The sequence below is a fragment of the Crocodylus porosus genome, unplaced genomic scaffold (assembly GCF_001723895.1).
Source record: "Crocodylus porosus isolate Cpor-Errol unplaced genomic scaffold, CroPor_comp1, whole genome shotgun sequence".
In the NCBI taxonomy this organism is placed as follows: domain Eukaryota; kingdom Metazoa; phylum Chordata; order Crocodylia; family Crocodylidae; genus Crocodylus; species Crocodylus porosus.
Genome location: NW_017728886.1, coordinates 194,053,524 through 194,080,378, shown reverse-complemented (window position 1 = coordinate 194,080,378; position 26,855 = coordinate 194,053,524). Strand labels below are relative to the sequence as shown.

General features: G+C 40.9%; 1 protein-coding gene across 8 annotated transcripts in view; it reads left to right on the top strand.

Moving 5' to 3' along the window:
* TRAPPC8 (trafficking protein particle complex 8) overlaps positions 1 to 26,855 on the top strand; it is a 104,679-nt gene that overhangs the window by 39,134 nt on the left and 38,690 nt on the right. For 3 of the 8 annotated variants that reach the window (XM_019547487.1, XM_019547432.1, XM_019547468.1), the window contains 11 exons: positions 3,528 to 3,617; positions 6,564 to 6,738; positions 7,849 to 8,002; positions 9,169 to 9,256; positions 11,589 to 11,848; positions 12,922 to 13,037; positions 15,499 to 15,649; positions 18,610 to 18,710; positions 19,287 to 19,392; positions 20,761 to 20,781; positions 21,704 to 21,835. In XM_019547487.1, coding sequence (XP_019403032.1) covers positions 3,528 to 3,617; positions 6,564 to 6,738; positions 7,849 to 8,002; positions 9,169 to 9,256; positions 11,589 to 11,848; positions 12,922 to 13,037; positions 15,499 to 15,649; positions 18,610 to 18,710; positions 19,287 to 19,392; positions 20,761 to 20,781; positions 21,704 to 21,835 — 1,394 coding nt within the window. The remainder of the gene's footprint in view (positions 1 to 3,527; positions 3,618 to 6,563; positions 6,739 to 7,848; positions 8,003 to 9,168; positions 9,257 to 11,588; positions 11,849 to 12,921; positions 13,038 to 15,498; positions 15,650 to 18,609; positions 18,711 to 19,286; positions 19,393 to 20,760; positions 20,782 to 21,703; positions 21,836 to 26,855) is intronic. The other 5 variants (XM_019547479.1, XM_019547459.1, XM_019547470.1 and 2 more) reach the window with 3 other exon arrangements.

The following is a 26,855-nucleotide window of genomic DNA, read 5'->3' as shown; positions in this document are numbered from 1 at the left end:
GTAACAAGGAATAATGGGCATAAGTTGATGGAGAGTAGATTCAAGCTAGATATCAGGAGGCATTACTTCACAGTCAGGGTGGCTAGGATCTGGAACCAACTTCAAGGGAAGTGGTGCTTGCCCCTATCCTGGGGGTCTTCAGAAGGAGGCTAGACAATCGCCTAGCTGGGGTCATTTGACCCCAATACTCTTTCCTGCCCATGGCAAGGGGTTGGACTTGATGATCTGCTCAAGTCCCTTCTGACCCTACCAACTATGAAGCTATAACAGGAACTGTTACGTAGTGCACTGTGAGGGGAAGGTGGTTGAAATGCAAAGTAGTGTTACATTTCAAGTTCTATCTCTTGTACACTAAATTTAATAACAGCTGGATTGGTGTGTGTGTAATACCAAAGCTTCATTATAGTTGTGGAAAATATCCTTGTGCGTGATCATGTATATGCGCAGGCTGAAAAGGAAATGAGTCATGCAAGATGTATTTCCCAATTGTTTTCTTTTTAAGAGCCAGCTATATAGTTTAAAATAAACAGTCATTTTGGATTTGGTGTGAGATTTGATGTTCAAGAGCTATTAGTAATAAACATATACTGTTAGTTATGACTCTAGGTTATACACAAAGTAATCCTAAACTAGTATTAAAATGGTCCACCTTTCCAACAAGTTAAGTAATTTTACTGTACAAACTGGTAAATAATCTCTTATGTTGTGCTTTCCCTATTAGGAGAGAGCCATCCACACAATCTTCTACAACCTATCCAGGGCCCTCTTCAAGGGGGCTGGAGAACAGTGGAAGAGCATTTTTCATTGCACTCACTTGAAACTAGGTTGTAGATGGTTTGAATTTATTTTTCTTTTAACTGCCCTAACTGTACTGGGGGGGAAAAAAAATTTTAAAACAAAAACGACACCACCCGAGGCTGTCTTCCTTGAATGTATTCATGGAAAGCTACTGTACCCCGGCAATCTTTGTATTTTAGTTTTTTGAACAGAGCTCCAGTTTCATTGAGATTCCTTAAAAATCTTTGCCCAGTGAGTGCTTGCTTGTGTGTCACTTCTACTTAAAGTGAAGGTCTTTCACTACCAGAAAGGCTAATTCCCATGAAAGTTTTGGACAGCGCTATTGCTGTGCTCCAATCATTAATAAAAGGGTGAGACACCAGCAGTAGATACGTGAAGATTACTGGGTGATTAAGAATGGTGTACACCTTGCAGTTTGAAGTTTCTTCACGCTTGACTCAGGTTGGCAAACTTACTGTAAGCTTATCAATCTTCCTTTCTGTTGGTAAAACTGATCAATTGTTGCATTTTACAACTTCATAAGACTAGACCAGGGCGGGCAAAATCTGGGTGCCAGGCAATTTCATTTGCCCCCCTGAGTCCCTCTGTAAGTTATCTGTAAGCTCTTGCCCTGGCCTGCCCCTCTGCAAGTCAGCGCCTCCATGCGGGAGGTGCGGCTCTGGTTACTGAGCAATCAACTCCCACCCCAGCCCAAGCTAGGGAGCACTAGAGATGAGAAGCCTCTGCCTGGTCACTCCAAGGCTGTTTCCAGCCTCCCAGCTTGCGAGAGTGGGAATTCAGGAATGGTCCCACTGAGGGAAGGAGGGGAGGAGCACAGGGAGCAGTGTCCTATGGTGCCAGGCTGGCCTCATGCTGCTGCCACCACATGTGACCAGTGACTTGGGTGGGAGTGCTGTTGGGCCAGGTGGGGGGGGCCCCGTATGCTGCTGCCATTTGCAGACAGGGGTTTGGGCAGCAGCTGCCACTACTACTCCTTTGATTTCCCTCCCCCCCCCGGCTCCGCATGCACACACAACTGTACCCTTGGACAAACCTCACCCCTGCTATGCCCCCCAGCGCACACTCCCACCTCCCGACTATAACCCCATAGCCGCTACACGCACGTTCTCATCCCCCACCATACCCATACACTCCCAACCACATACCTGTACCTACATCCCTCTACATTTACCCCCACCCACTATACCCACACCCCTTCACACACAATGTACAAGAGTAAGACTGTAGTTTGAGTTATTATGTAATTGCCTCTAGATACACTATGCAAACACACATAAATCAACACAAATGCATATTTTTAAATAAATTATAGTAGATCTTGGATTTTTTTAGTGTGTGATTTTTGTTTCAAGATGGCACTCTTCCTCGGCCCCTCTTTCAGTGCAAGGGGTGGGACCTCTGGTGGCAAAGGTCAGGTGTTGGGAGTTGGACATCTGGTCCTAAGATGGCTGCCAGGGGGGCGGGGCTATCCTTGTGGCCTTTAACAGCTCACCAAAACTTTAAGTGCCCCTCCAGCCCAAGTAATTGTCTGTCCGTGGACTAGAGTCCACCCAAATATGAGAGCTGCCTTGGAGCCATACAGTACACAGCTATTCTAGCATTTTACTGCTAACTGGTAGCAGAGCATCTAATAGTCTGTTTGTTTTTCACAAATTGCTACTCCTGGGAGGGGAGACAAATTGAACATAAATCAATGTAACAAATACTAGTGGGGTTTTATCTGATTATTTTCAGGGGTGATTCTTTTTTCTAGTCTTGTCCAAATTACTGTGAATTCAGGTGTTTGTGATGTTGACTTGTTTGTCTGTTGTTTATAAATTAGTACAAATACTTAATCCCTCTCCACTTTAAATAAATTAAGTTTGAGTCCCTCGTCTATTAATAGATACCATGGTTTCTCTATGACAGATCTGTTTTATAGGTAGTTACAAAATCGTACAACTCAAATGTGGTTTTAGATCATTGTGTTCTCTAAATTAAGCTTTGTCTTCTATAAGCTTTTTATATTTAACCTTAAGTCCCTTCAGAAGATGTTTTCACTGATTATCAAGTATTACTGTCTTGCAGTTTGCGTTAGGTGTGGGATGTCTGTATGACATTAAGAGTTCCAAAGCTTTCTAAATTATTGAAACCACACACTTACAGCGGCACCTAGCAATCGCATTCTGTTTCTGTTCTAGCCCTACTTATCCAAACAATTTTTCTTCTGTTTTCATGATCTTTCACTATCTGTGTATGTCTTTAACAACAAAAACCTTGTGGCTAGAAATAGGTTACAGACTTTTGTCTGCTGTGGTGCATCATACTTTTCAGCAACAGACATTTTTTGGAGGCTAATTTGATTTGCTCAAGACTGTGCAATGATTCAGTAATAAAACAGGATAGAATTCAGTTTCAGGCTTCCTGGTCTGTGCTTGATGAACTAAAATGGGCTGTATTCAGTCTCAATATTGGAATTAATAGGATTCATATTAAATATGGTCATTCTTAATACCCCTCTCTTGTTGTTAAATTGATAACCATAAAGGGAAAGAAGTTCTGCATTCCTTTCTCTTAGATTTAAATTTTTGAAAAGTACAATCTTAAGATGGCTCAAGACTTGCAAATGCTTGCTGTTTTGTCTTATCTTGTAGATATGACTGCTCATGTCTAGTTTTATTTGAGCTAATTAAGCAAACTTTCTAAGTATTTTGGTCTTAAAATCTTTAATAACCTATTGTATATTTCAGCTACTACTCCCTGGTTTGAGTCTTATAGAGAGAGCTTTCTTCAGTCTATGCCAGCTTCGGATCATGAATTCCTAAACCACTATGTGGCATGTATCCTTTGAACAGTAAGTACCTTGAAAAACAAGTTGGGTTGAATATTACAGCTAGCTTCTCACAGCTGAAGTGCTCATGCCCAAAAAATCCCTGTGACTTGTTGGTGTTGCCTCAGTGCCTTTACCTTTTTCCATGAATTCTTTTCCCTGATTTCTGTAGCACAGTGGTGCTCAAACTGCTGGCCCCACAAACCATGTGAGTGGTGCAGAGCCAGTTCACGGGTAGATTGAGTCCTGTGCTGCCTTCATTGAGTCCCACACATGGATAGGGCCCTGCATAGCCTCAAGTTGTCACCCCTCTGTCCCCTTCCCTCATCCTGTCTTTAACAACAACGCTAACACTGGGATCATGTCCTGTACACCCGGGCTAACGTGCAGGGCTTGGGGTTCCCCATCGGTCCAGAAATTTGGCAGCAGGGGAACAGTCTCGCTCCTTTGTTGTTGCTCAATTTTTGGACCTATAGGGAGGCCTGTGGGCTAGATAATATGGTCCCAGGGGCTGGATCTGGCCTGTGGGCTGGGGGTTTAGCAGCCCTGTTCTATCATATGTAGTTTTGTGTATCAACTACAAAGAATTAATTCTTCCTATATAGATATGAACTTTGAAACTTTAATTAAGCTGCATATTTTCTGCTCTGCAGTAATATAACAGTGGGATCTAGGGATACTGTAGAAGAATTTGTGGTTTGTCTTCAGTAGGCTTTTTTTCTTTTTCATTATGTCTCAGTTATGTTGAGTTTTTACAGCCTGTTCTTCCTGTTGGTTTTGTGTCCCCTCGGCTCTTTTCCTCCCTCCAGTCTCACAAATAGCTTCTCCTTTCAGTTCAAAGACCTCGAAAATTTAGCTTCCTAGTAGTCCTAATAATCAAAGCTATTACCAGTGGACACGTTCGCACACTAAGATTTAAATGCTGTTGCCTGTCCAAATGAGGGAGGTGCTGGATTATTATACAGGGACAAATCCCTTGTTTTTACAGTTTTATTTCATAAACCTCTGAAACACTAATCCATTCCCAAAGTAACAAAGATCATACACTGGAACTATTTTGTGGGGGGGTTTTTCCCCCTGTTTCCTTTACCAGAGCTTCTTAGCTGCTATAGAAGTGGGTAAAGTCATTTGTTCTTGCCCTGACTCAGTTTCTAGTTTTGTTTCTCAGTGTAAGCTGTAGAAGGTGGCTGTTATATTACTACTGATCTTCACAAGAGAGATGGTCTTGGTCAGTCTTGATACTGTATCCACAAGGTTCTGAACTGTTGCAGTAAAAACTACAAGCACTGATTATTTTTTTCCGTAGTTTTTGACTGGTGACCTTAGTCAAAGGATGGCGGTACTGCCTGTCTCTTACTCTTATCTAGGTGATTTTTTTCACCTCTATCAGCTAGCTCTTAAGCAAAAGTTAAGATTACTGTTAAGTTGGCACTTACCCAAGTCTTATGCTGTCCTTAGAATATTCCATACCTTCCAAATGCTATTGTAGTCAAGAGTTAACTCAAATTATTTTTTCTTGAACTAAAATAGTGTTACAAATATCTAGTAATGTCACCTCTTCCCCTGATCAGTATGTTTTTTTTAGTTAAGATATCCGGTGGTCCCACAGAATTGGGACAGTACAGAAGGCTAGGGTTTATACTAATGTCCAGTTCAGTTGTTTGTCATACTGAACTCTTAAACAGATTTCAAGCTTTGAGATAATACTCAGAATCTAATTAGGGCTCAAGGAGTTTCTCCACCCACCTTCCCTTACTTCTTAGTCTGAGATATTTTGGAAAAGTAGGTTAGTAAGTAGGAATACGCTGAGGATTTGATAGATTTCTGACTTCATTGTTTTGGAAACCCAGGGACTTGCTTTTGTTACATGTACCTGTCCTGGGATGATGAGGGAAGCTTGGACTGCTGTATAAAGTTGACTTTAGTCTTAAGTGGACAGAAGCCAAGAACCTTAGGTTACAGAATTGCTTTTTCATCTTATGAAAAATATCACGAACCCAGAACAATATATTCTCAATCAGTCTTACATAGATAGCATTGATTGCCGATACTGTGTGTTTTTTCTTTTTAACATCAGTTGTTCTGATTATTGCATAGACTTATTTCAGCTTTGATATTGGGTTTTTTAATATGCTGTTCTAATTTAGTTTTAATATGTTAGGCTTCTATTCATAGTGGTAACTAACAAAAAGATGTTAGTTTTCTCATCTTTAAGATTAGAAAATTAGGCTGCTAAAACACAGCTCCCTTGAAAAAACTGCTTGCTTATGTAAGCACATAGCTGTAAGCTTTTTCTTGTGTATAAAAATTTTTAAAAAATGCAAACAAACACATAACTTCCCCGCCCCCGGCAGCTCAAAGTCTGTGTCCATGTATTGACCTTTGGATTGTTTTCCCAGCAATCCAAACTCCGGTCCTTAACTCCGATCAGGAGACCTCACCATGTTTACAGAGATTACTGCTGAGATGCACTCAGGTGACTTTCAACTAATGCGCATCTTCCTGTCCCTGTTTCAGAAATCAAGTGCTATGTATTTGTTTGGAGTATATATGATGGCTGGTAATGATTATACATAAATGAACAAAAAAAAAAGTTAGCCCTTTTAGCTCTTAGGCAAACAACCATTTCACAAAATTCCAGGTCAGCAAGGTTGCTGCTGTTCATGTGAAGTGACATTTTATTATCATTACACCTAAATGCCGTTCCAAAATTGTTTTAAATCAAACTATATTATATGAGATTAAGCTCCTATCAAGTTTCATACATTTAAAACGTGCCAATGATCTGACACTCTTAAATTATAAATATACCTTTCCTGAAATTGAAGTCGGAACTCAGCTGCAGGTATACTTTAGCAGTTTAAAATTGGACAGTTTATGCATTTGGGCAAGCACTGTACAAAAAAACAGTGATGGTTTCTGGCACTTGAGAAATACCCTTAACGCAAGGAATCAGGTATGCTTGTAGTTTCTTCTAGTGAACCTGAACCTGTGGAGCAGTTTCTGAAGCTGTCACAAGAACAACATCGAATTCAGCACAGCAGTGATTATTTATATCCAAAATGGTTCATACCCAACACTCTTAAATATTATGTGTTGCTTCATGATGTCAGTGCAGGAGAGGAACAAAGGTAGGTCATCTTCATGATTTCAGAAGAGCTTGCTTTGCTGATACGCTAACTCTGTAAACTGTAGTTCATTTAAAAAAAAATTTAAAAAGCAAAAAGATAATGTAGGCTGATGCCCAAGAAGATGTCTTTGGCTAACTGTGTGTGAAAGGTTTTTCTTTCAAAGTTGCTAATCTTCAGGCATTGGTACAAACTTAAATGCACATTTTTGTATAAAATTGACTGATTTAGTGATTCAGATTGTAAAATTTGGGATGGCATTCAAAGAAAAAGTAGCTTGAAATATTCTAAATTTGTAGATTGGTGAGTTAGGTTGCCGACAAATGGCTTTTCATAGCATGTATTGTTTATAAGACTTGAGTACAATTTAAACTCAGGATGACAAAGTATTGGTTCCTGAGGCTAGGAAGTGAAGCAGTACCAATGTTGGGGTGTTGTGTAAAGAATCTGTCTCTCTTAATTTGCAGTTAAAGTTCCCAGAATGTTTTGGGTAACAAGCTGTCATTCTCTTTTGTATAGTAACCCAGTCAGATACCATTATACATTATTTAATCGTTTACTCCTAAATGTGACCTTCAGTTAAAATAGAAACAGGCAGAATATCAAAATTAGTACTACTGTTTGTCCTAGCTGTTTCTTTCCACGGATATTTTTCCTCTCCTCTCCCCCCTTAATTGTCTTCTAGACTTTCTTCGTTTTCCTCTTCCATACTAGCCTTCTGGCACAGAATCAGTGGCTACTGCCAAGCATTAGCAGTTGCATGTAATTAACTGCTCCCTGGGTGTTTTCTGAGGCAAAGTGTTTCTTTCTTTATTGGAGTTCTACTCTAGCTGCTATCCTGTCCTTTATGTTAACTGATATACAGTGTGTCAGGTGTGGGAGAAGAAGGAAACTTGAGGAATGAGTGGAAGGATCTAGCAGGCAATACTTTGATAGAGTATTTTTGTGGGTGTTGATATTGGCAAGTTTCTTCCAGGTTATAAGATTCAGTAGAATATTTTTGATTTATGTTCCTGTTCTACAACTCTTACTGGATAGTAAAACTGCATTTTAAATGCTGCAAGGCGGTCCAGTTTTAAGACAAACTGACAAAATTTGAGATTTCCATTTCAGAGCTGATTCAATTTATGAAGAAATGAAGCAGAGATATGGAACTCAGGGATGCTATTTACTTAAAATAAATTCTCGAGTATCTAACAGGGGAGTAGATGAACAGATACCAGATCCTTGGAGTCAGTATCTTCAGAAAAACAGTATACAAAACCAGGTATGTTTCAAAAACACTTCTTAAATGTCCATATTGACTCCTGCTCTGATCTTAGTGAACTGTTCTGGTAGCATCATGTAATGGTGTTTGGTGCAGTTGTGCATCCTTAATCATTTCCTCCTGGGTATTTTCATATTCATTTGTATAGGTCATCCACTCCTGTCCCCCATACTCTGTGTTTCTGAGAACACAAAGGGAGTTCTCCTCTAAAAGGCTGTCCTTTTTTTTTTTTTTCATTTTCTTTTTACTTTTGCTTCCTTCCCTCTTTTGTCTTTGTTATTCCTTAGTGTAACTTTTCAAATCTTAGTTTGATGGAGTTGTGGGAAATAAGTAAGCTTGAGGAGGCTAAGAGAAAACAGCTTTGTTCCTTTTGTGCTGAGGCCTTGTAATCTAGCTTGATGGGGCATATCCATGTCTGCCAAGATGTTAAAGGCTGGTTGTATGACGCCACTAAAAGACCCAATATCCTGTGCCCCACTTAATGAAATTTCCTTGGCAGTAGAGTTTTTGTAGTGGTCACAAAACTAAAATGAGTCTTTCCCTCTTGTATTTGACTTTGTGTACCTTCTGTATGCTAATAGAAGAAAAAACCTTGGTCAGCAGATATTTGTGGGATGTTGTCTCCATTCTTGCCAAATCTCAGAAGGTGCCTCTGATTTAAAAAGGACATTGTCAAAGACACTCAAACTCTACTGTTAAGGTTTAAAGTAGTTTCTGTTCCCTTTTTTCCTCTGAGATGTGTGATATCCCTCCTAAAATGTGAATTAATGTTTCCACAGTGAGCCGAAATCAAGAAGTCCTATCTTTCACTAAGTTGGACCTTTTAAGGCCCTCATCCATGCTAATTGCTTTCTTTTAATATTAACTTAACTGATCTGACCTCTTCTTGAAGTGATTCTTGACTACTGTAGATACTTAAACCTTGAAGAAAAACTAGTCAGATTCTCTCTTCCTTTCACCGTTTGTGTACAGTAACTTTTAATCAAAACTAAACTTTTTTTGAGAATTTGTTTCATTCTCTTGAACTCTGCAAACTAGCTGCTGAGAGAGAGAGTGCATTTTGAGTGTAGTGTTTGCACTTTTCAGGTTTTGGGAATAACTGATAAATATTAATGACTTGGAAACAACTTTTAAAATATTTCCTCCCCTTTTTTTCCTCCTGGTAGGAATCTTATGAAGATGGTCCATATACTGTAATTTCGAATAAGAGTGCTGACCACTTAATATCAGATGGCTTAGATATTGATATCAGAGGTATATATATGTTTTATAACTTCATCTCTTTATTTAATATTTTTTATGTGAATGTAGGCATGTGAAAAACAAATGTCTACATCTTACCTCTCATGTCTTGGATAGTAATTTGCAGAAAATCCTGTCTTGTATTGGTTTTGAAGCGACTAGGTCAGTGCGTCTTGAGGCTGGCTGAGTTTCTGGGTACCAGAATGTATTATAAACATACCATTTTGTAAGGTGTTTAAAGCAATATATAGGGGAGAACTAGTTACTGCTTTTACCTTCAAGAAAATTTTTACAGTGTATTGTAGAAGAGGCTGCCAAAAGATTTGAGTCCTAATGGGGTCAGAGGCCAACTATATCATGAATCAGAAATGGGCTGGGAAATAGAAAGCAAACAGTAAGATTAAATAGCCAGCTTTTTAGGTCCTTTGACCTGTGTTAGACAATTATGAAATATATCTCATGTACCCCTTGGGGGCACATATACCCTCATGCTTTAGACCCGCTGTTCTAAAGCATCTTCTGCAGTCCACTGGCTGAAGAAAGCTTTGGTTTGATCCTAGACAGTGGTTCCTGTGTTCCTATCATACCTGTTAAATGCTTATTTGTAACTGTCTGATTTCTAAATGCTTTATTTCTGAGTGGTGCCGTTGTTCTTTGTACTAGTTTGGAACCATCTGGTAAGCTCTGATCATTAAGGACGTAGGCAGGCTTCTGAAAGTTGAAGCGTTCTGAGAGAACTTTTAATATAAGAAATCATATCTGTTATACATCTCACCTTGTTTCTTTAACTACACCACAGTGAGATTCCTTTGTTTTAAAAGTTTGCCAATTTTTTTCTAGGGCAGGCTTCTTTTAAATAACTGGGCTAGAACAGGAATTTATAATAAGCATGATCTACTTAATCTTATGATTGAACTAGCAAGAAGACTGGATTTAATGGATGTCTGCTTTGTAAAATATCCCACTCAGCACTTTGTAAGGTTTTAAATGATTGGAGCTGCCAATTCAACTTGTGTGGTCACCTGAAATTAACTGGGTAGACCTGTGACAATGGGAAGACTTATATTCATATTTAAAGAAAAGCCCCTTTTAAAGCTTCCAATGCAGGTTTGCAATTGGAAGAGACCCTGGGTTTCTTGAAAAACTTACTTCTAGATTGCTCCAGTTGTGGTTCGATAGATCAGCTGGGGCTGAAAACTGGAATCCTCCACAGCTGCAGCTTTGCCTTTCTTTTATAGTATGTTACTAATGGCATTGCCAGAGAGTAAAGTCTCTTTGATGAAGCTTCATCTACCACATTAGCTATTGTAATCTACTGTGGTAATTTTTAAATCTGTTTGTGTAAGGGCTACTTTTTAATCACTAGCCCCTTTTTCCTCTCCTCCCTCTGCCCCCCCATGGTTCTAATCATGGCCATTTCAAGGCAGCTGGAGCAGTAGCATAACTAGGGGTGGGCAACAGGGGCACCTGTCCCAGGCACCAAGATAGGATGGGTGCTGGAATTGCCCCCTGCCCATGGAGTCTGTGCCCTAGCAGCAAGAGCAGCCCCACATCTTTACCCATACGAGGAACTCCCAGACTGCCCAGCAGTGGCAGCTATTGCTGCTGTAAGAGCAACAGCTGGAGCAGAAAGCATGCAGTGGTGGTGGCAGCAGCAGCAGCACCAGGGGCTGTTCAGGTGTTCTTAGCGTGGTTAAGACTGTTGTCCCCACCCCAGTCTCCTGCAGGTTTTGCTCAGAGCACCAGGTCTGCTTTTTATGCCTCCTGAGTTGGAGCATTTTATCTGAACAGAAACCAAACACACAGTATAAATCATCCCTGGCTACTAGTTTACTGTGTACTTGGCTTGAGAGTAGAGAGCTCCTATATTGCCTATCATTAGAGAAAGGATGGCTACCCAGCTAAAACAGGAGGACTCTTGAGTACAGACTGTCAATTAAAAATGCAAATAAAATGGTCAAACTCAACCTGTTACTCAGGCCTCTATTCTTTCCTTGGAGGAGCAGTTTAGAACCCCTTTTTTTTTACCACTTAACGGCATTGTTCCATGGTTTGGTGTGAAGTCATATTCTTCCATTCATTCCTCTTCTCTCCTGGCTGGAGCTTTCCAGAGGTTCTGGGGCAATTTACTTAATCTAATGACAGGTGAACAGCCTTCATTTTAAGAGTGTGGCATATGTAATATACTTGCCTGACAAATAGTTTGGATATGAGAAATTTAAGTAAGTAGGAATAGTAGTCAAGCAACAGTTGTAAAGCCTTTTAAAATCTAAATGTGTGTTTGTTGTTTTTTTTAAAGACATAATTGAATGCATTAGCAAAATAAAAATGTTTTATTTTTCAGTAGATGGCTTATCAAATAACTTTAAGGCTCACCCTCTTCAACTGGATCATCCCAGTGATACTAGTGGCACTTTGGATGGCACTGATTTCATAAAGACCACTCCGTCACTGCACGAATCAAAAAAATCAAGTTCTGGAACACCGCACGGTGCATGCTTAACGCTCACAGATCACGATCGGATTAGGCAGTTCATACAGGAGTTCACGTTTAGGGGGCTTTTGCCACACATAGAGAAAACAATTCGACAGCTAAATGACCAGGTAAAGTCCCTCCTTCAAAATAACTCTTTTGCTGCATTACTCTATATATAAAGCTAAATAGGTCCTTAAACTGTTCCCTCTTTTGAAACTCGCTTATCTAGATTTCAGGGGAACAGTTGAGGATAGGCATGCAACTAAAGAAAAACCCTGAAAACATACTAGATACAGTAAAGATGTACCTCATCCATTTCCTCCTACTTTCCAACAGAAACGTGTAAAGGACTGGACTCAGTGACTCAAAATGTCTATTTCTGTACTATGTTGTAATCTGAAACAATGCCATGCTTAACTTGGAGCATGCTTTAAAATAACGACAGAAACATATTAGTATATTACAAATAATACTAAAAATGGAGATAATTAATTTTAAAGGTAAATTCATGTAATCAAGTGATTTATGAGTATATTTGTCTAGCAGGCTTAAGACAGTGTCACATTTATGAGAAACCAACAAAACGCCCAGCAATGTAGTCTCTTCATGGTTTGGGAAAAGGTCTGACTTTAGGGGAAACCTTGACTAGAACAAGTGTACTAGTAGAAGTAGTTGTTTTGACATTTGCTGTTTTCAGGTACTGGGTTTTAATCTTATCCAACTTTGTTTGAAAAAAAAAAAAAAAATTACCATGTTTTCTGGTCATAGAATAACTGTTTACTGTGAGGATACTGTTGATATGATGACCTACTCCTGTCAAGGAGCTATGTGTGCTATTAGTCAAAGTCTCATCTGAAATGACTAATACGGTGATTCCCAACCTTTTCCAGCCCAAGGCGCACTTACATTTAGTAAAAATTTTCTGCAGGACACTTGTTAAGGCATTCCCCATCTTCATGCCTGTTGTAGCTCATTGTCATGGCAAAATTCCATGGCACAGCTGTTAATTTCTGATGGCACACTTTTGTGTTAAGGCACACTTGTTGGGAAATGCTGGACTAACATGTATGAACATACTGCTTTTATCTGTTTTTGAAGTTAAACAAATTTTTAAGGTGTATATTTATATCACCAGAAGCATTTGAGCTTCATCACAGTTAAAGCTGAGTGAATTAATGGAAACTGCACTCTTCTCTTACAGTTAATATCCAGGAAAGGTTTGAGTCGATCACTATTTTCTGCAACCAAAAAATGGTTTGGTGGTGGTAAGGTTCCAGAGAAAAGTATAAATGAGCTGAAAAATACATCTGGCTTGCTGTAAGTAACTTCCATTCTTTAAATATTAAATAAAAACAAACATCTTGACCAACACTTTGGTATTATGAATGTACTGTAGCTGACTAAGATTTCAACTAAAATCTTAGAATCAACAAAACATTTACTGCACAAAAAAAACTTTTAAAAGACATTGAACTAAAATAGTAGATGAGAAGTCCTTTTAAAGTCTAGCTTGTTGCTGAACAGATATTTTATGAAGGTGTGTATCCCGTTATGCTTTTTCAAGTGCAACTAGAATTTTTGTAAAAATCTACAGATAAGAAAGAAGGGATGATGAACTTATCTTTGGTTGATGGGCCATTTTAGTTTAGTTGGCACAGACCAGCACGTGAGCATTCTTAAGCAGGACAGGTTAACTGTTTTACCATGAGGTTAAAAGGAGCAAGGGTTTAGCTGGCAGCTGCTGCCAGTAACTGACAGTGTACACACCCTTACTCCCACATATGATGAAAGCCTAAAGCAAGAGACTTAAGCCTCCAATGAAAGAGCATACACATAGGTGCTTACTATATTTGATTGCTTGTATTCATGGAAAATGTATTAACTTATTAATTTTCTATGTATAGAATGTAACTGTTGGGGGGTTGTCTTAAATTTGTGTCCCCATCCCTCCCCACCTCTGCAGCGGGGAAAACAGGGGCAGGCAGGGAGGGAGGCAGCAGTGTGCTATGCTTGAATTCTTAAGGTTCCCCTCTTCATCTTTGTTCAATAGTTGCACGTGTTTTAACGTAGATTGGTTTAAAATCGGATATAAACTTCTCCATGGACACTTACCCAAGTTTAAAACAGTTACTAGTATAGTTTGTCTTTGAGATCCCTACCTAGCCTTAGAAGGGGCCTCTTGTTTTTTAGGGAGTAGGGGTGTGCGAAGTGGGCCATATTCAATTTGGTTTCTGGCTGATTCAGGGGATGGTGATCTGATTTGTTGATTTGGATCAGTGTTTTGATTTTTGATTCTGCTGACTCTGAAGATACGATGCTGACCTGGAGAATCAGTGATTTGGCCACAGGCACAGCTTTAAATGTTTTTTTTCTACATACCTTGAGGTAGCAAGCGTTGTTTGTGATAGCTATGATGCTGGGGCAGATGGAGCTTCCCACAGGAGCTCCGGGAATCTCCGACATGCTTGGCAGCAAATCTGGAAGTGGTTCGGAAACACTTCTGGGTCCACTGCAGAGTGCAGAACTCTCCCAAGGGTCTCCCCCCTCCCCCCCCCCGCACCCCTCCAGCTTGACAGTTCGGCTGTGGGGGGGGACCCTGGGTGCCCCTCCAGACCCAGAAGCCACCAGTTGCTTGTGGGGGGGGTCCCCCCACATGCTCCGTGGCAAACCTGGAAGTGGACTGGAAGTGCTTCTCGTCCACTTCTGGGTCCACCACAGAGTGTGCTGGGGACCACCCCCCAGCGCTCCTGTGGGACACTCCATCCACCCCACCATCTCAGCGTTCACGCACCACTTGGTATCCTGAGGCACGTAGAAAAAACATGTAAAGCTGTGCCTGTTGAAATCATCTTATCTCTCTGAATCGGTTTGGAGTGTTCCGATTCAATTCAGAGAGATTCAAGGGTCTCCTGATTCGATTTGGATTTGGAGATTTGGCCACTGAATTTTGGTGAATCTCTGCCGAATTGAATCGGTGACCAAAGCTTTGCGTAGCTCTAGCAGGGAGTAACACCTTATAGATGCTTTTATGAAGTATTCAAGCTCCATCTTTAAAAAGTAGTTCCACTTCTACCCTTATTACTTCTAGTCTTTGGAACAGTTTTCCTTACTGACACAACGTAAACTAATGTAAGCTAGATTTAAACAGGTAGGAGTGGTGTTTATACTACAGGCAGAAGGACTTGATTCCTTTATGTCCCTTTCCAACCAGTTTTGACTGGTTGCTGAAGAGGTGCACTTTTTTTGTCTTTGTATCCAAGAAGCATAGGTCCAAGTTACTGTTGTAGCTTTAGCTGGCTGGTGTAAATAAGTAGAATGAAATTTTCCTTTAGTTTTCTTCCTCCTGGGGACAGAATTAAACCATTTTGTATGATGATGCAAATGAAATAACTTTCATCAGTTTCAGTGATGGCTTCTTAATTTTTTTGACCAATTGCATTATAAATCTTTCTCTACTAGGAAAAAAAGCTTTCTTTAACCTAATTATTGATTTTAAGAAATCACTTCAGTTAGTAAAGGAGTCAATTGAAAGGAAGGTTGTCTCCACCTTCAGCCAGACAGTTAAGTTTCATTTGTTGTTGGTCTGTCTGTCCCCTGTCCCCCCCGCCCTCAAAAAAAAAAAAAAAAAAAAAAAGCTAATATTACTTGCAGGCTCTTTTTTTCTTTGTGTCAGGGAAGAAAACATTTCATGTTTCAGGCTGTCTTTTACTGTAGAATTCAGGTCTTGTCTGTCTCATTTGTTAATCAACCAAAGTGTGTTTTTGCTGTGTATTTGTAGGTATCCCCCTGAAGCGCCAGAACTTCAGATCAGGAAAATGGCAGATTTGTGTTTCTTGGTGCAACACTATGAACTGGCATACAGCTGTTACCATACAGCAAAGAAAGATTTTTTAAATGATCAAGCAATGCTTTATGCAGCTGGAGCACTGGTTGGTGTATTTTTAGTATAACTGTTCCATTAATGACTATTTAAGATTAATGTTGGAGAGAAAGTGAAAACTTGACTGCTTAAATACTTGTTGGCTGGATTTTGATGGCAGTATTTTTCAAATTACAGTAGTCTCAAACTTGAAGTTGAGCATTTTTTAAATAGGAATAACTTCATTTGCTGAATAAATATTTCCAAAAGTCTTAAAACACTGGAGGCTGAACCTCCCACTTTGTCATAGGTTATATTTTAATTGTTTACTATCCATTTTGCAAATGGGTAAAGAAGCCTAAAATATTACATCAAGTTCTTACATCAGTTATAAGCTTCAAGTTGGCAAAACAGTCAACTCTCTCTGAAGCTGATAAATGAACTAGTATAACAAGTATAGTAGGTTGTGGGTTTGTTGGGTTTCTTTTTCCAACCCAGGATCTTCAGGGCTTTGGCACCAGTTGCTTATGCACTAGAGCAGTGGTCTCCAAACTTTTTTGATCACGCAGTCCTATCAGTAAAAAATTTTGAGCACACACCCCCAATATATGTATATTTATATAAATATAAATAGAAGTTCTAATATTTTCTTCCCACATCCCAATGGATCATCTTGCGCACCCCCTGGGGTGCACGCACCTCACTTTGGAGACCACTGCACTAGAGTAATGAGCTCATGCACTAAACTAGGGGTTCCCAAACTGATGCGTCCCTTGGGGCACGCAAGACCTCTCTGGTGGGGTACGCAGGATAAATTGTGTAATGGCAGATTTAAGTTTCATTTTCATAATTGGCATTTAAGAGGTTAAAATTTAAAATGTATGCTGGTAGGGGGGTGAGAGCAGCAGTTAATTCTGGAAAGGGGTATGCAATAAGACAAGTTTGGGAACCTCTGCACTAACCTATTCCAGAAACAAAGAACCAGGCATAGCCAGAAAGATGTAAGTGGCTAAAGTGCAATGCTAGGCGCTAAAGTCCCAAAAGTACTATTTTTACAAACCCCAAACCACCACCATTTTGGACCTGTAGAGCATCTGGAGGCTAAGCTCATACTTAAGCCTGTTTTTGGTTTGACAGATTGGGTATCTCTGTTTCCAAGTCCCCTGAGGGGCTTGACTGATTGGTGAGGCATCCTATAAGAATTCCTAGTGTATGGAAATAGCACTGAGTTCAACACAGAAATAGACACTCATTCAGAAACCTAGCTGGAGCAGAATGTAGTGCCCATCATCCTAAAAATGCCTAATGATTAAGAATAGGGGATCTGGATTTAGGGTCCTCCTCTGCCTGAAGGGGTTAAAACTATCATCTCCTATCTCAAGAGACTGACTTGACACTAAGCAGGGTGAGGCCACATGTTACTTCTCTTCCTGTCAAAACAGCTACTACAGAAAAGACTACAAGATTCATAGGGCTAGAAACAGTAAGTGAGAAGGAGCTTAGTTCTTGTTTTAGCGATGATGGAATTTCCTTGGGCAGAAGAGTTGTTGGTTTCTCATCAATTCCACCATGACATAGTTTCATAGTTTCTAGGGTCGGAAGGGACCTGAGCAGATCATCTAGTCTGACCCCCTGCCATGGCAGGAAAGAATACTGGGGTTCCTCCTGATATCTAACCTAAACCTACCCTCTGCCAGCTTGTGACTGTTATTCCTGGTCACTCCTGGTGGTGCTCGGGGGAACAGGGACTCCCCCAATGCCTGCTGGTCCCCCCTGACTAGTTTATAACAGGCCACTAGATCCCCCTCGGCATTCTCTTCTGGAGGCTGAACAGGTTCAGGTCCCGTAGCCTCTCCTCATAGGGCCTGCCCTGCTGTCCCCTGATCATGTGAGTGGCCCTCCTCTGGACCCTCTACATGCTGTCGACATCCCTCTTGAAGTGCGGCGCCCAGAACTGGACGCAGTACTCCAGCTGCGGCCTGACCAGTGCCGCATCGAGGGGGAGGATCACCTCTTTGGACCTGCTCGAGATGCATCTGTGGATGCATGACAAGGTGCGGTTGGCCTTCCTAACTGCCTCTCCACACTGCCAGCCCGTGTTCATCTTGGAGTCAATGATGACCCCCAGATCCCTTTCCGCCTCCGTGCTGACAAGAGGGGAGTTCCCTAACCTGTAGGTATGGTGCCGGTTGTTCCTCCTGTTTGGAGCATTCTTGTACATAAACCAGTGGTCCTCAACATTTTTGCACTTGAGGCGTCCTTCCCCTAACATTCGTTAATTGAGTGGTACCCAATTTTATAAACTAATTTATATATTGCAGTGCTCTACCTCCTTATACAGGGGCTAGGTACTAGGGGTGGGAGATTGTCCCTGCCTGGACAAACGTGAGCCTGGCTTATCTGGTTGAGAATCACTGACACTAACTTGTGTAAAACCTTTTGAATGCTCAGAGTAATTATATAGAGTTTATTTTTTATTTTATTTTATTTTTTAGAAAAAGTGTGTACATGCATGTATATGCACCTCCTAAAAACAACATGCTTACATACTTGAGTACAAACTATGCCAAGGAACTTTTTCAGCTACTACTGAAATGCATATGCCTGGTAAAGTTGAAATCCAAAAGAAACTTCAAAAGATATGTTCAGATTGGAAATTTTAGTTTTGTTCCATTCCTTTTAAGTACTACAGACAAGTAGAAGTATCCTCTCTAGTAGGAAAGTACCTCTTGGCCCTGTGCTAGAGCATTGATTACTTGGGGAGAAATGTCTCCTACTAAATCATTGCTACTTAAAATATCTAGGCATTTCATGTTTCGGAGTACAAGTTGAACAGCTTTAATCAAAGTCCTAGCTGGTCTGGGAATTTGCAAATGAACAAAGTTCATTGGCATCAGTTGTGGATTACAATGCTGGGTTTGAGGCAGTTGGATTTTTTTAAATATTTATTTTTCTGCTTCTTCATAATTCCTTTTTACTTTGTAAATTTAAACTCTTCTGACAGCATTAAAGTACCTTTTTAACCTGTAGGAAATGGCTGCAGTATCAGCTTTTCTTCAGCCTGGAGCGCCTAGACCGTATCCTGCTCATTATATGGATACAGCAATTCAAACATATCGAGATATCTGCAAGTAGGTAGAACCGTTTGTGTGGGTCGGGTCCAATGAACGATAAAATATTTTTTTCCCCCTCCCGGAGGCTTGCTTTTACTGAACAGTGATAACACAAGATTAACACCAGGATCACTACCTTGTGTTCTCATAGGCATATCAAAATGAAGCTGCAATGGCATTTAACTCACTTTTGTTACCTGTTTTAACCACGCTGATGTGTGGTCTGAGAGGGGACACTTTGCCAAGGGTAGATTTTGTCTCTGGCTTTTGTGTTCTTTATTTTCTTAATTAAATTAGTTTATTACTTTAACAAAGACCAATTTTAGAGTGTTTCCTTAGGGGAGAAACCTTTGTAAGCATTATAAATTTTGATTTTAAAATTGGTTAAATCTCATTCAGCAATATAGTTTTAATAGCAGTGAATTACTGTATTAAAATAAGAGTGCATACTTTTGTTGTGTATACAACAGAATAGCAGACTAGTTTGGAACTGACACTTCTTGCTAGATTCCAGTTCAGAAGAAACTGTGGATTCATTCTAATTTTTGTTAAAATGCACTGTTTAATATCCTCTTTTTTTTTTTTTTTTTTAAGGAACATGGTACTGGCGGAGAGATGTGTACTGCTTAGTGCTGAAATCTTAAAAAGCCAAAGCAAATATTCAGAAGCAGCTGCTCTTCTGATACGTTTAACTAGTGAGGTAGAGAGAACTTAATCTTTCTGCTTTCCCTGCTTTAAATGCCTAATATCAGTTAAATGCTAAAAAAGAGAGTTCTCATTTTACCTAATCCTTTCTGAAAGGGGTGTGTGGCAGAAATGGGTTGGAATAAAATTTGAGTTGAGAGTAATCTTGACTTGATTTGCCTGTATAAGTAAGTCAGTTTTGCATGTTTTTTATGCATCTTCATTGCATAGATGGATCTAATCTATCCTCTGTACTTGAAGTAATGTACATGGTTACTCTTGAGAAAATATTGCCTGAATTGTTCATTTTATTTACATTTTTAGTCTGTCTTTTGACCTCTGCTAAGTACTTGAGAGGTGTTAATGCATTTTAAAAACCCTCTAAAGGTTAGCATGGTTTTTACAAGTGTCATCTTGTCTTATGTGGGTGACATGGCATTAATTTGAGCTGAACTAACAAAGCTGATGAATGCACTTCAGTGGTTTGGTGATTAAATAGTTTTTACTTTCAGCTCTTAAGTCTGTCAAAATTGTCCTTGGTGCATGTTAAACAACAAATGATGGTTTTTAATTCTTTGTCCTTTTAATACGCAAGAGACTATCTAGTCATATAGATTTGGGGGTTGGACATAAAGATCTGCTCAGGTCCCTTCCGACCCTACTAACTATGAAACTATGTTTCTTATTTTGCTTCCTGACTTGAGACCAGATATATGACAAGGAGACACTGAGCGCTGTTTATTGTGCCAACCACTCAGTTTTCACTTCAGTATTTCAAGAATTAATGATAATCCGGAAGCACAATGGTTGAGGCAGTTGCAGAGGAAATAATTTACAATATAGTTACAATTGAGAAAAAGCTTCTAACAGTAATGCCTTGGTATTTGTAGTAAGGAAAAGTGTCAACAGGTCCTGTAACATGAGTAGGAGGCCTGGGGCTCCAGCAGATCTTTTTATGCGATTTGAGAAATCAGGAAATTTATTTGCTAATTAACTGTCTCATTCCTTTTGTCTAATATATCTGGAGGTCAAAATATATTGTAATGTTAAAATTGCTGATCTGTTGGGACTAGTTTGTTCTGCTACAGTTTGACTTTCATAAACCAATTAAAATTCAGCTAATAAAACTGTACAGAGGTATAAGAGACTGATGTTCTATAGATGATATGTGGTTAGTGTTATTCATTAAAGTTTGACTAGCACCAAAAAAAAGAAAAAATAATTAGAATGAAGTGACCATAATGATCTACTCCCATTTCTTTCAGAGAAATTCAGTAATACTATTATACCCCTCTTATAATTTTTTGTGGTATTTCTTCTGTTAATACTATATATTATTAAAGCTGATATTCTTGTTTTTAATTTTTCCGGGAAAAAATGGCAGCAGAACATTTGGATGGGAATGGTAAGTGTTAGAAATTTCAGCCTGAGTAGCTCAAGGGTTAGGAAATGTTGACATTTTACTATGGGCTGATCCTTTTCTCTATTATCCTGTTCATAGCTGTTGATCTTTCTTTCAGGTTACTGAAAAAGTAACTGGATATACAGGGTGGAATTTACCCATGTTAGTAGATGTGTATAATCATGAAGTAAGGCTTTTAAAGCATGGCTGTACTCACTGGAATCTTCTGAAGAAAACTTTAAACTGTTTATAATGGATCACAAAAGCAGCAGTGAAAACTAAGTCCCTTTTACAAAAGATTTCAACTTCCTCTTTGAATGCCCTTTGATTCCTGTAAACATTACAATGGGACTGTTATGGTCTTATAACTAAACTGTGGCTCCAGAAGCAGAGACCATACTAGAAAACACCGTTTTGAATAATGGTATAATGTGTACAATTTTTCAAGTTGGGATCCAAGAGTCTTCTAGTGATTTTTTTTTTTTTTTTTTTTTTTTTTTTTTTCCCCCTACAAGAATATTTGTAAGCTTAACGTAACTACCTGGTGGCATGACTTTGCTTGCTCATGTTTTGCAAGTAAAATAAAACCCCCAAAAAACAAACGCTTCTCAAGTATATCACTTTTTTTCAGCACTCTCTGCTTCAAGGGCTGCATTTCACACTGTATGACAGGGAACATAATCTCAAATTTTAGAAGCTTGCAGGATGGACCGAAGTGCAGGTGGATCAGCAGACCAGAGCCTACTGCCTACAGTAAGGAAGCAGTCTTCCACAAAGCAGTAATGTGGTAACTTCCCCTGCTGTCTACCTAACCTTTTGTGACATTTCTTATTCATGAGTAGAGCTATGCTTTATTGGCAAGTAAGTTAAATTATATTTGCCTAGTCTAACTTTGAAATTGAGACCTCTTTCCCTTTTTAAATAGGATTCTGATCTTCGCAGTGCACTTCTGTTGGAGCAGGCAGCACACTGCTTTATAAACATGAAAAGTCCCATGGTTAGAAAGTTTGCCTTTCATATGATATTGGCTGGACATCGATTTAGTAAAGCTGGGCAGGTAAGTGGTTCACGTTTAGAACACCCTCCCCACCTGCCTCCCCCTCTACACCCCTTCTGATCTGTAAGTGTTATAGCTCATGTTAATTTTGGCTGAAATGACTTCTTGTGTAGCTTAATGTCAAGAGAGAGTCTCATAATGCTGATCTCATTGTCCTTCTTGAATGCTAATGTGCTCTGCCTGACACTTTTACATCATACCTGAAATTTATGCTGTTGCTTATTTACTTCACATTTTAAATTGCAGAGATGTTAATGCATAAGCTTGCTATTCCTTCTGTTAGACAGGGAGATATCATTCCTATTTTTCAGAAAGAGGGGGATGACTGAGGCAGACATTGGTGACTTGCTGAGTGTCTACATGAGATGCTTTACTGTGCATTAGACTGATGTGCAATAAAGCGTCACCATCTACACGTGCATGTCATTTATGGTGCATTAAATATTAGCAAATGGTGCTTTAGACTATACCAATATATATAGGTACTAGAACAATGATGCATTAATGCACCAAAGTATGCATATGGACCCTGATTAGGAACAAATTGTTCCTGGACAGCCTAGGCAGCAAGTGGCCTTAACTGCTGTCTGGCTTAGCCCCAGGGCATGGGGGAAGATGTCCCAACTCCAGGGCAGCTCCCTCCCAGCCGCGTGGAGATTGAGGCTGGCCCTGAACTGCATGCAGGTGGGAGGGAGCCTTGGAGCCAGTACAGCTCTCCCTGGAGCCTGGGTCTGACCCCTGTGCCCCCTACCAGCCCAGGGCTGGCAGCTGGGGAAGTCTGGAGCTCCCCCTGGATGCCTGAGGGGGACAGAGCATGGTAGGAGCAGCCGTTGACTAAACTGCTCCAGTTGGGAGCAGATTTGCTTCCAACCAGGTGCATGTTCAGATATGTGCTTGGGGGCAGTTTACTGTGCCTGAATTTTTTGTGCAACATTTTTAAAAGAGCTGGGAATAAAATCCAGAGAACCTTACTCCATCCTATGCTTTTAACCACTAGACAGTTCCTCCTCATGTGACTTGACTATTAATATTACATGTAACTTTGCACTTCCAGAGGGTTTTTTCTGTTTTGTGTTAGCTTTCATTGCAAATGCATTTGTCTTTCCTATAAATAGACTCAGCCTTGAGTTTAATGTTGTGAATTAAGCTTCATGAAACTTGATTTATGTTGCTCTCTATTTTGCAATAGGCTGTTTTCAGATGGATCCCTGGAGAGCCTTATTAAGGCTGGTGGAACTCGTTGTTAAAGAACGAAGTTTCCCCCTGTTGCAGTGTTTGGAGGGTTTAAATAGTTGTTTAGAATTTGTGGTCAGATTGACTTGTAGTAAAAAAAGCAGTACTTCACAGTATGGCTTACTGAAATTTCCATCCTTAATTACAAGCCAGAGAGGGAATTGATCTTTTAAAAGCTGTCTTCTAAGCTTAGATTTCAGGATTTTGCTCTACTTTGTGTAGTAGCCTTGAACATGGTAGGGGTTAAAAAAACCAAAAAGGCTGCTCAAACCTCTAACATGAAGGCTTAAAATATTCCTTTCACTTTTTTCAATTTTACGTGAGACAGGAGGAAGTCTGCCCTCAAATGCTTGATAATTTTCCACTTCATGTTTGTAGGGAATTAAGGTATTGATACAATATTGTTATTTCTGTACTGTTTTAATGTACCTTATTCACCCAGATCCAGTACTGCTTTGAATTTAAAGGCAACCCTTCAGTAACTATGTTTTGTACATGGAAAATAAATCTGTTATTGGAGGGTCATCTTAAATTCATCCTGTGCACTGCTACAGTAGGGGTACAGAGCAACCTGATCCCTGCCCCTCTTGCTATCTGTCATCCCTGGCACTTCTCTAACCAGCACAGAGGCCAGTAAAGGGACCAGGCGTGTTGTCTAATTAATACCCCTAACTAGTAATTCCTTATCTCTCTTAAGAGCATTAAATTGTTTGTAATAGATCACAAAAACAGCAATGAAAATGGAAGTGCCTGTTACAGAAGGCTTCAATTTCCTCCTTGCATGCTGTATATTTTGGCTCCTGTAAGCATTATGATGGGAGTGTTTATCATGGTCTTATTAACTTTAGCCTAGAAGTTTTCTTCTTAAACAGCCTCCAGATGTATGATTCCTTCCACCCCCCTCACTTCTGCTGAGCATGGGAACTTGTGGAGTTCTCTCCAGTATGCCAGCTTGTTTTTGAGATTTTTAACTTTTCAAGGCTCTTTGAGAAGAGATTTTTCTGTTTCACAGCATAAAGGCAAGTTCTTCTATGTGACAGCAAAACTGCCTTCTCAGCCATACTATTTTCACATGTTCAAAAGTAAGGAGGAATCTTATCTTGCAGGCTTCCATCATTATAGTGTCTGGCTTATTTAATCTTTTCATGTCATTATTCTCTCTGTACAGCTTTTTTTTAAAATATAGAATAATCTTTTGAGGTTTGACAGCTGAGCTTTAATTTCTTGCTGCCAGTTGTGCCTAACGCATGTCTGTCCGTTTTGACTGAGACTTCATGGAAGTCCCCCAGCAGGTGGTGGTGTCTGAAGCGCTGCACACTTTCCAATTAGCAGATTTTCTGGCAGGATATCACCCCCTTTGGACTGGAGATTATGTTGCTAGGGATCAGCTCTGAGGGTTGCATTGGAAGAAGGTGGTTGGAATATGACAGTAATATAGCCTTGTCTGAGAGAAGGTGTTAGCTTCTTAAGTGAATTTTTGTCCATGTTTCTTTTGGTCTGTAGATGGAGCTTCAGGTCTAAACTTGTTTTTGGCAGCTGTTGGTATTTCACACACAAGACTTTTTTTTTTTTTTTTTTTTTGTAGGTTAAGTTTACACATGCTGGTTTCCAGTATACTGGGTAACCTGAAGTGTGTGGGTTTTGGGTGTTTGCTGCTATGTATGGCGTCATAGCTGCACTCTTAAACTTTGCTTGCTAGTGTTTATTAGGCCTGTGCAAAACAGCAAGTACTCAATTTGGATTTGGATTCAGCCAATTTGAATGGACAGTAATTCGAATCACTGTCCAGATTTGATTTGGCCGATTTTTAGATACGGAGATTCAGCAGGCTATAATGGGGAATCACTAAAATACCTAGAACTTTTTTTTTTTTTTGCATGTGAGGGCATGAAGCCTGCCAAGTTTTCAAGGAGATAGGAGCAGGGGTTTCTGTCAAAGTGTACCTCAAACTGTTGAAAGCAAAACTTGTATCACTTGTTTGTGTTAAGGCAGAGCGGGATGAATGCAGCACGGATGGTAGGGCCCTCATGCGAGCATGAGGTCTGCCAGGTTTCAGGCAGAGTGGTCCAGGGGTTTCTGTGAAAGTACACCTCAAGGTTCTGAAACCAAATTCAAAAAAGCAAATAGGTGTGGAGTGGGGCGGGTGGCATTTGCTCCAGTTGAATGTGGAGCTTGGGGAACCCCAGCAGCGGGAGGTTCACGTTCAGGAACAACAGCTGCTCCACCAAACCAGGATCCAAGGAGGTGTGGTAGGGTGTCACAACTAGCGTTGTGCAAAGCTTCAGTAGTTGATTTGATTCGGAGGAGGTTCGGCCTGATTTTTGGGGACCAAATCTTTGAATCGAATTGGGAGACCAGGTGAAAGCTCCGAATCGATTCGAAGCATCCAAATTGACTCAGAAAAGATTTGGCTGATTCAGAGATTCAGCTACAGATTAAACAGGCAGCTGACATATGCCTCCAGCTGGTAAATTTGTGGGGGAGGGAGGAATTGGGGCTGGGACAAGCTGCCCAGCTGGGGTGGGGAATGTGTTACTTGGGGAGGGGGGGTGGAGAGTGGATAACGTGGGTGTGGCACTTTGCCCTGCTGCTGCTTGCTCAGCTGAGATGGAGGGGAAGTGGGGAGGGGCGGGATGCAGGTGGAAGGGAGTAGGTGGCTGTAGGGCATAGCCCCTGCTCCCAGCACTGCTGAGCCTGCATCCCACACCATCTGCCTCAGCGGGAAAGCAGTGGCAGGGAAGAGACCCTGCTCCCAGAGCTGCTGCAGGTGTGCCAGCGCTGGGAGTTGGGGCTATGCCCTGCTGCTGCCTGGAGCAAGGCGCATCTGCATCGTGTCCCCTACACCAGTAGGGCATAGCCCTCGCAGCTCCACCCCAGCTTGGGCAGAGACGAGCACATCTGGGGAGCCGCGTGAGATCCTCATCGCCCTGTGCTGCGCAGGAGGGCTCTGCCACGAGCATCCAGAAGCCCCAATCGCCACTGCTGCAGTCCATGAGTGCAGGGCTCTTTTTCTTAAAGTGTTGGGACTAGGCTGGAGCTGGGCAAGGGATGGGACTGGGCAGGGCAGCCATGGGGGCTGGGAAGAGGCAGGCACAGTTGGAGGAGCTGCGGGAGAACCTGCAGCTGCCTGGGTGTGTCTCCCTCTCTCTCTGGCCTAGCCAAGTCACCGAATCTTCCATAGCTGATTCAGCCTAATTGATTCAGGACTGATCCAAATCAAATCGCTGTTCTCCGAATCAGCTGAATGCGAATTGAATACTTCCCTATTTGAACAGGCCTAGTCACAACATCATCAGCAATGTTATACATCCTCTGGCTTGGAACACTTGTCAGTGGACAGGACAGGACAGGTGTTCCCGGACAACTGTGGCTAGATCCTGCTACAACTGGATGCAGATTGCCCAATAGGCCAAGGGGTTGCAGTGCAGCAGTTCCACATGCTCTTGCTGATGGATGGTGGGGTGTAGTGCCTTTGAACCCCAACACTGAAGCCATGCTCTTGGCCCAGGTTGGCAGTGGCTGTAGTGGAGGCGATTTGGCTTGTGGTTGGAGTGCCAGCATGGGAAAGTGGATTCCCCTCTTCCATGTCCCCCCTGCCTCTCCTCTTCTACCTCCCTGACTCTATTCACCAGCACGTCCTGCCAGTTATTGAGGGTTTTGTTGCTGAAGACGCTTCGCTTCATCCTCGGGTTGCACGTGGCTTCCAGCAGGTGGACAGTACTGGACTGCAGCGGATCCAGCTGTTCTTTGATGCCCTTCTTTAGACGCTTCACCAGGGCCTGCACCT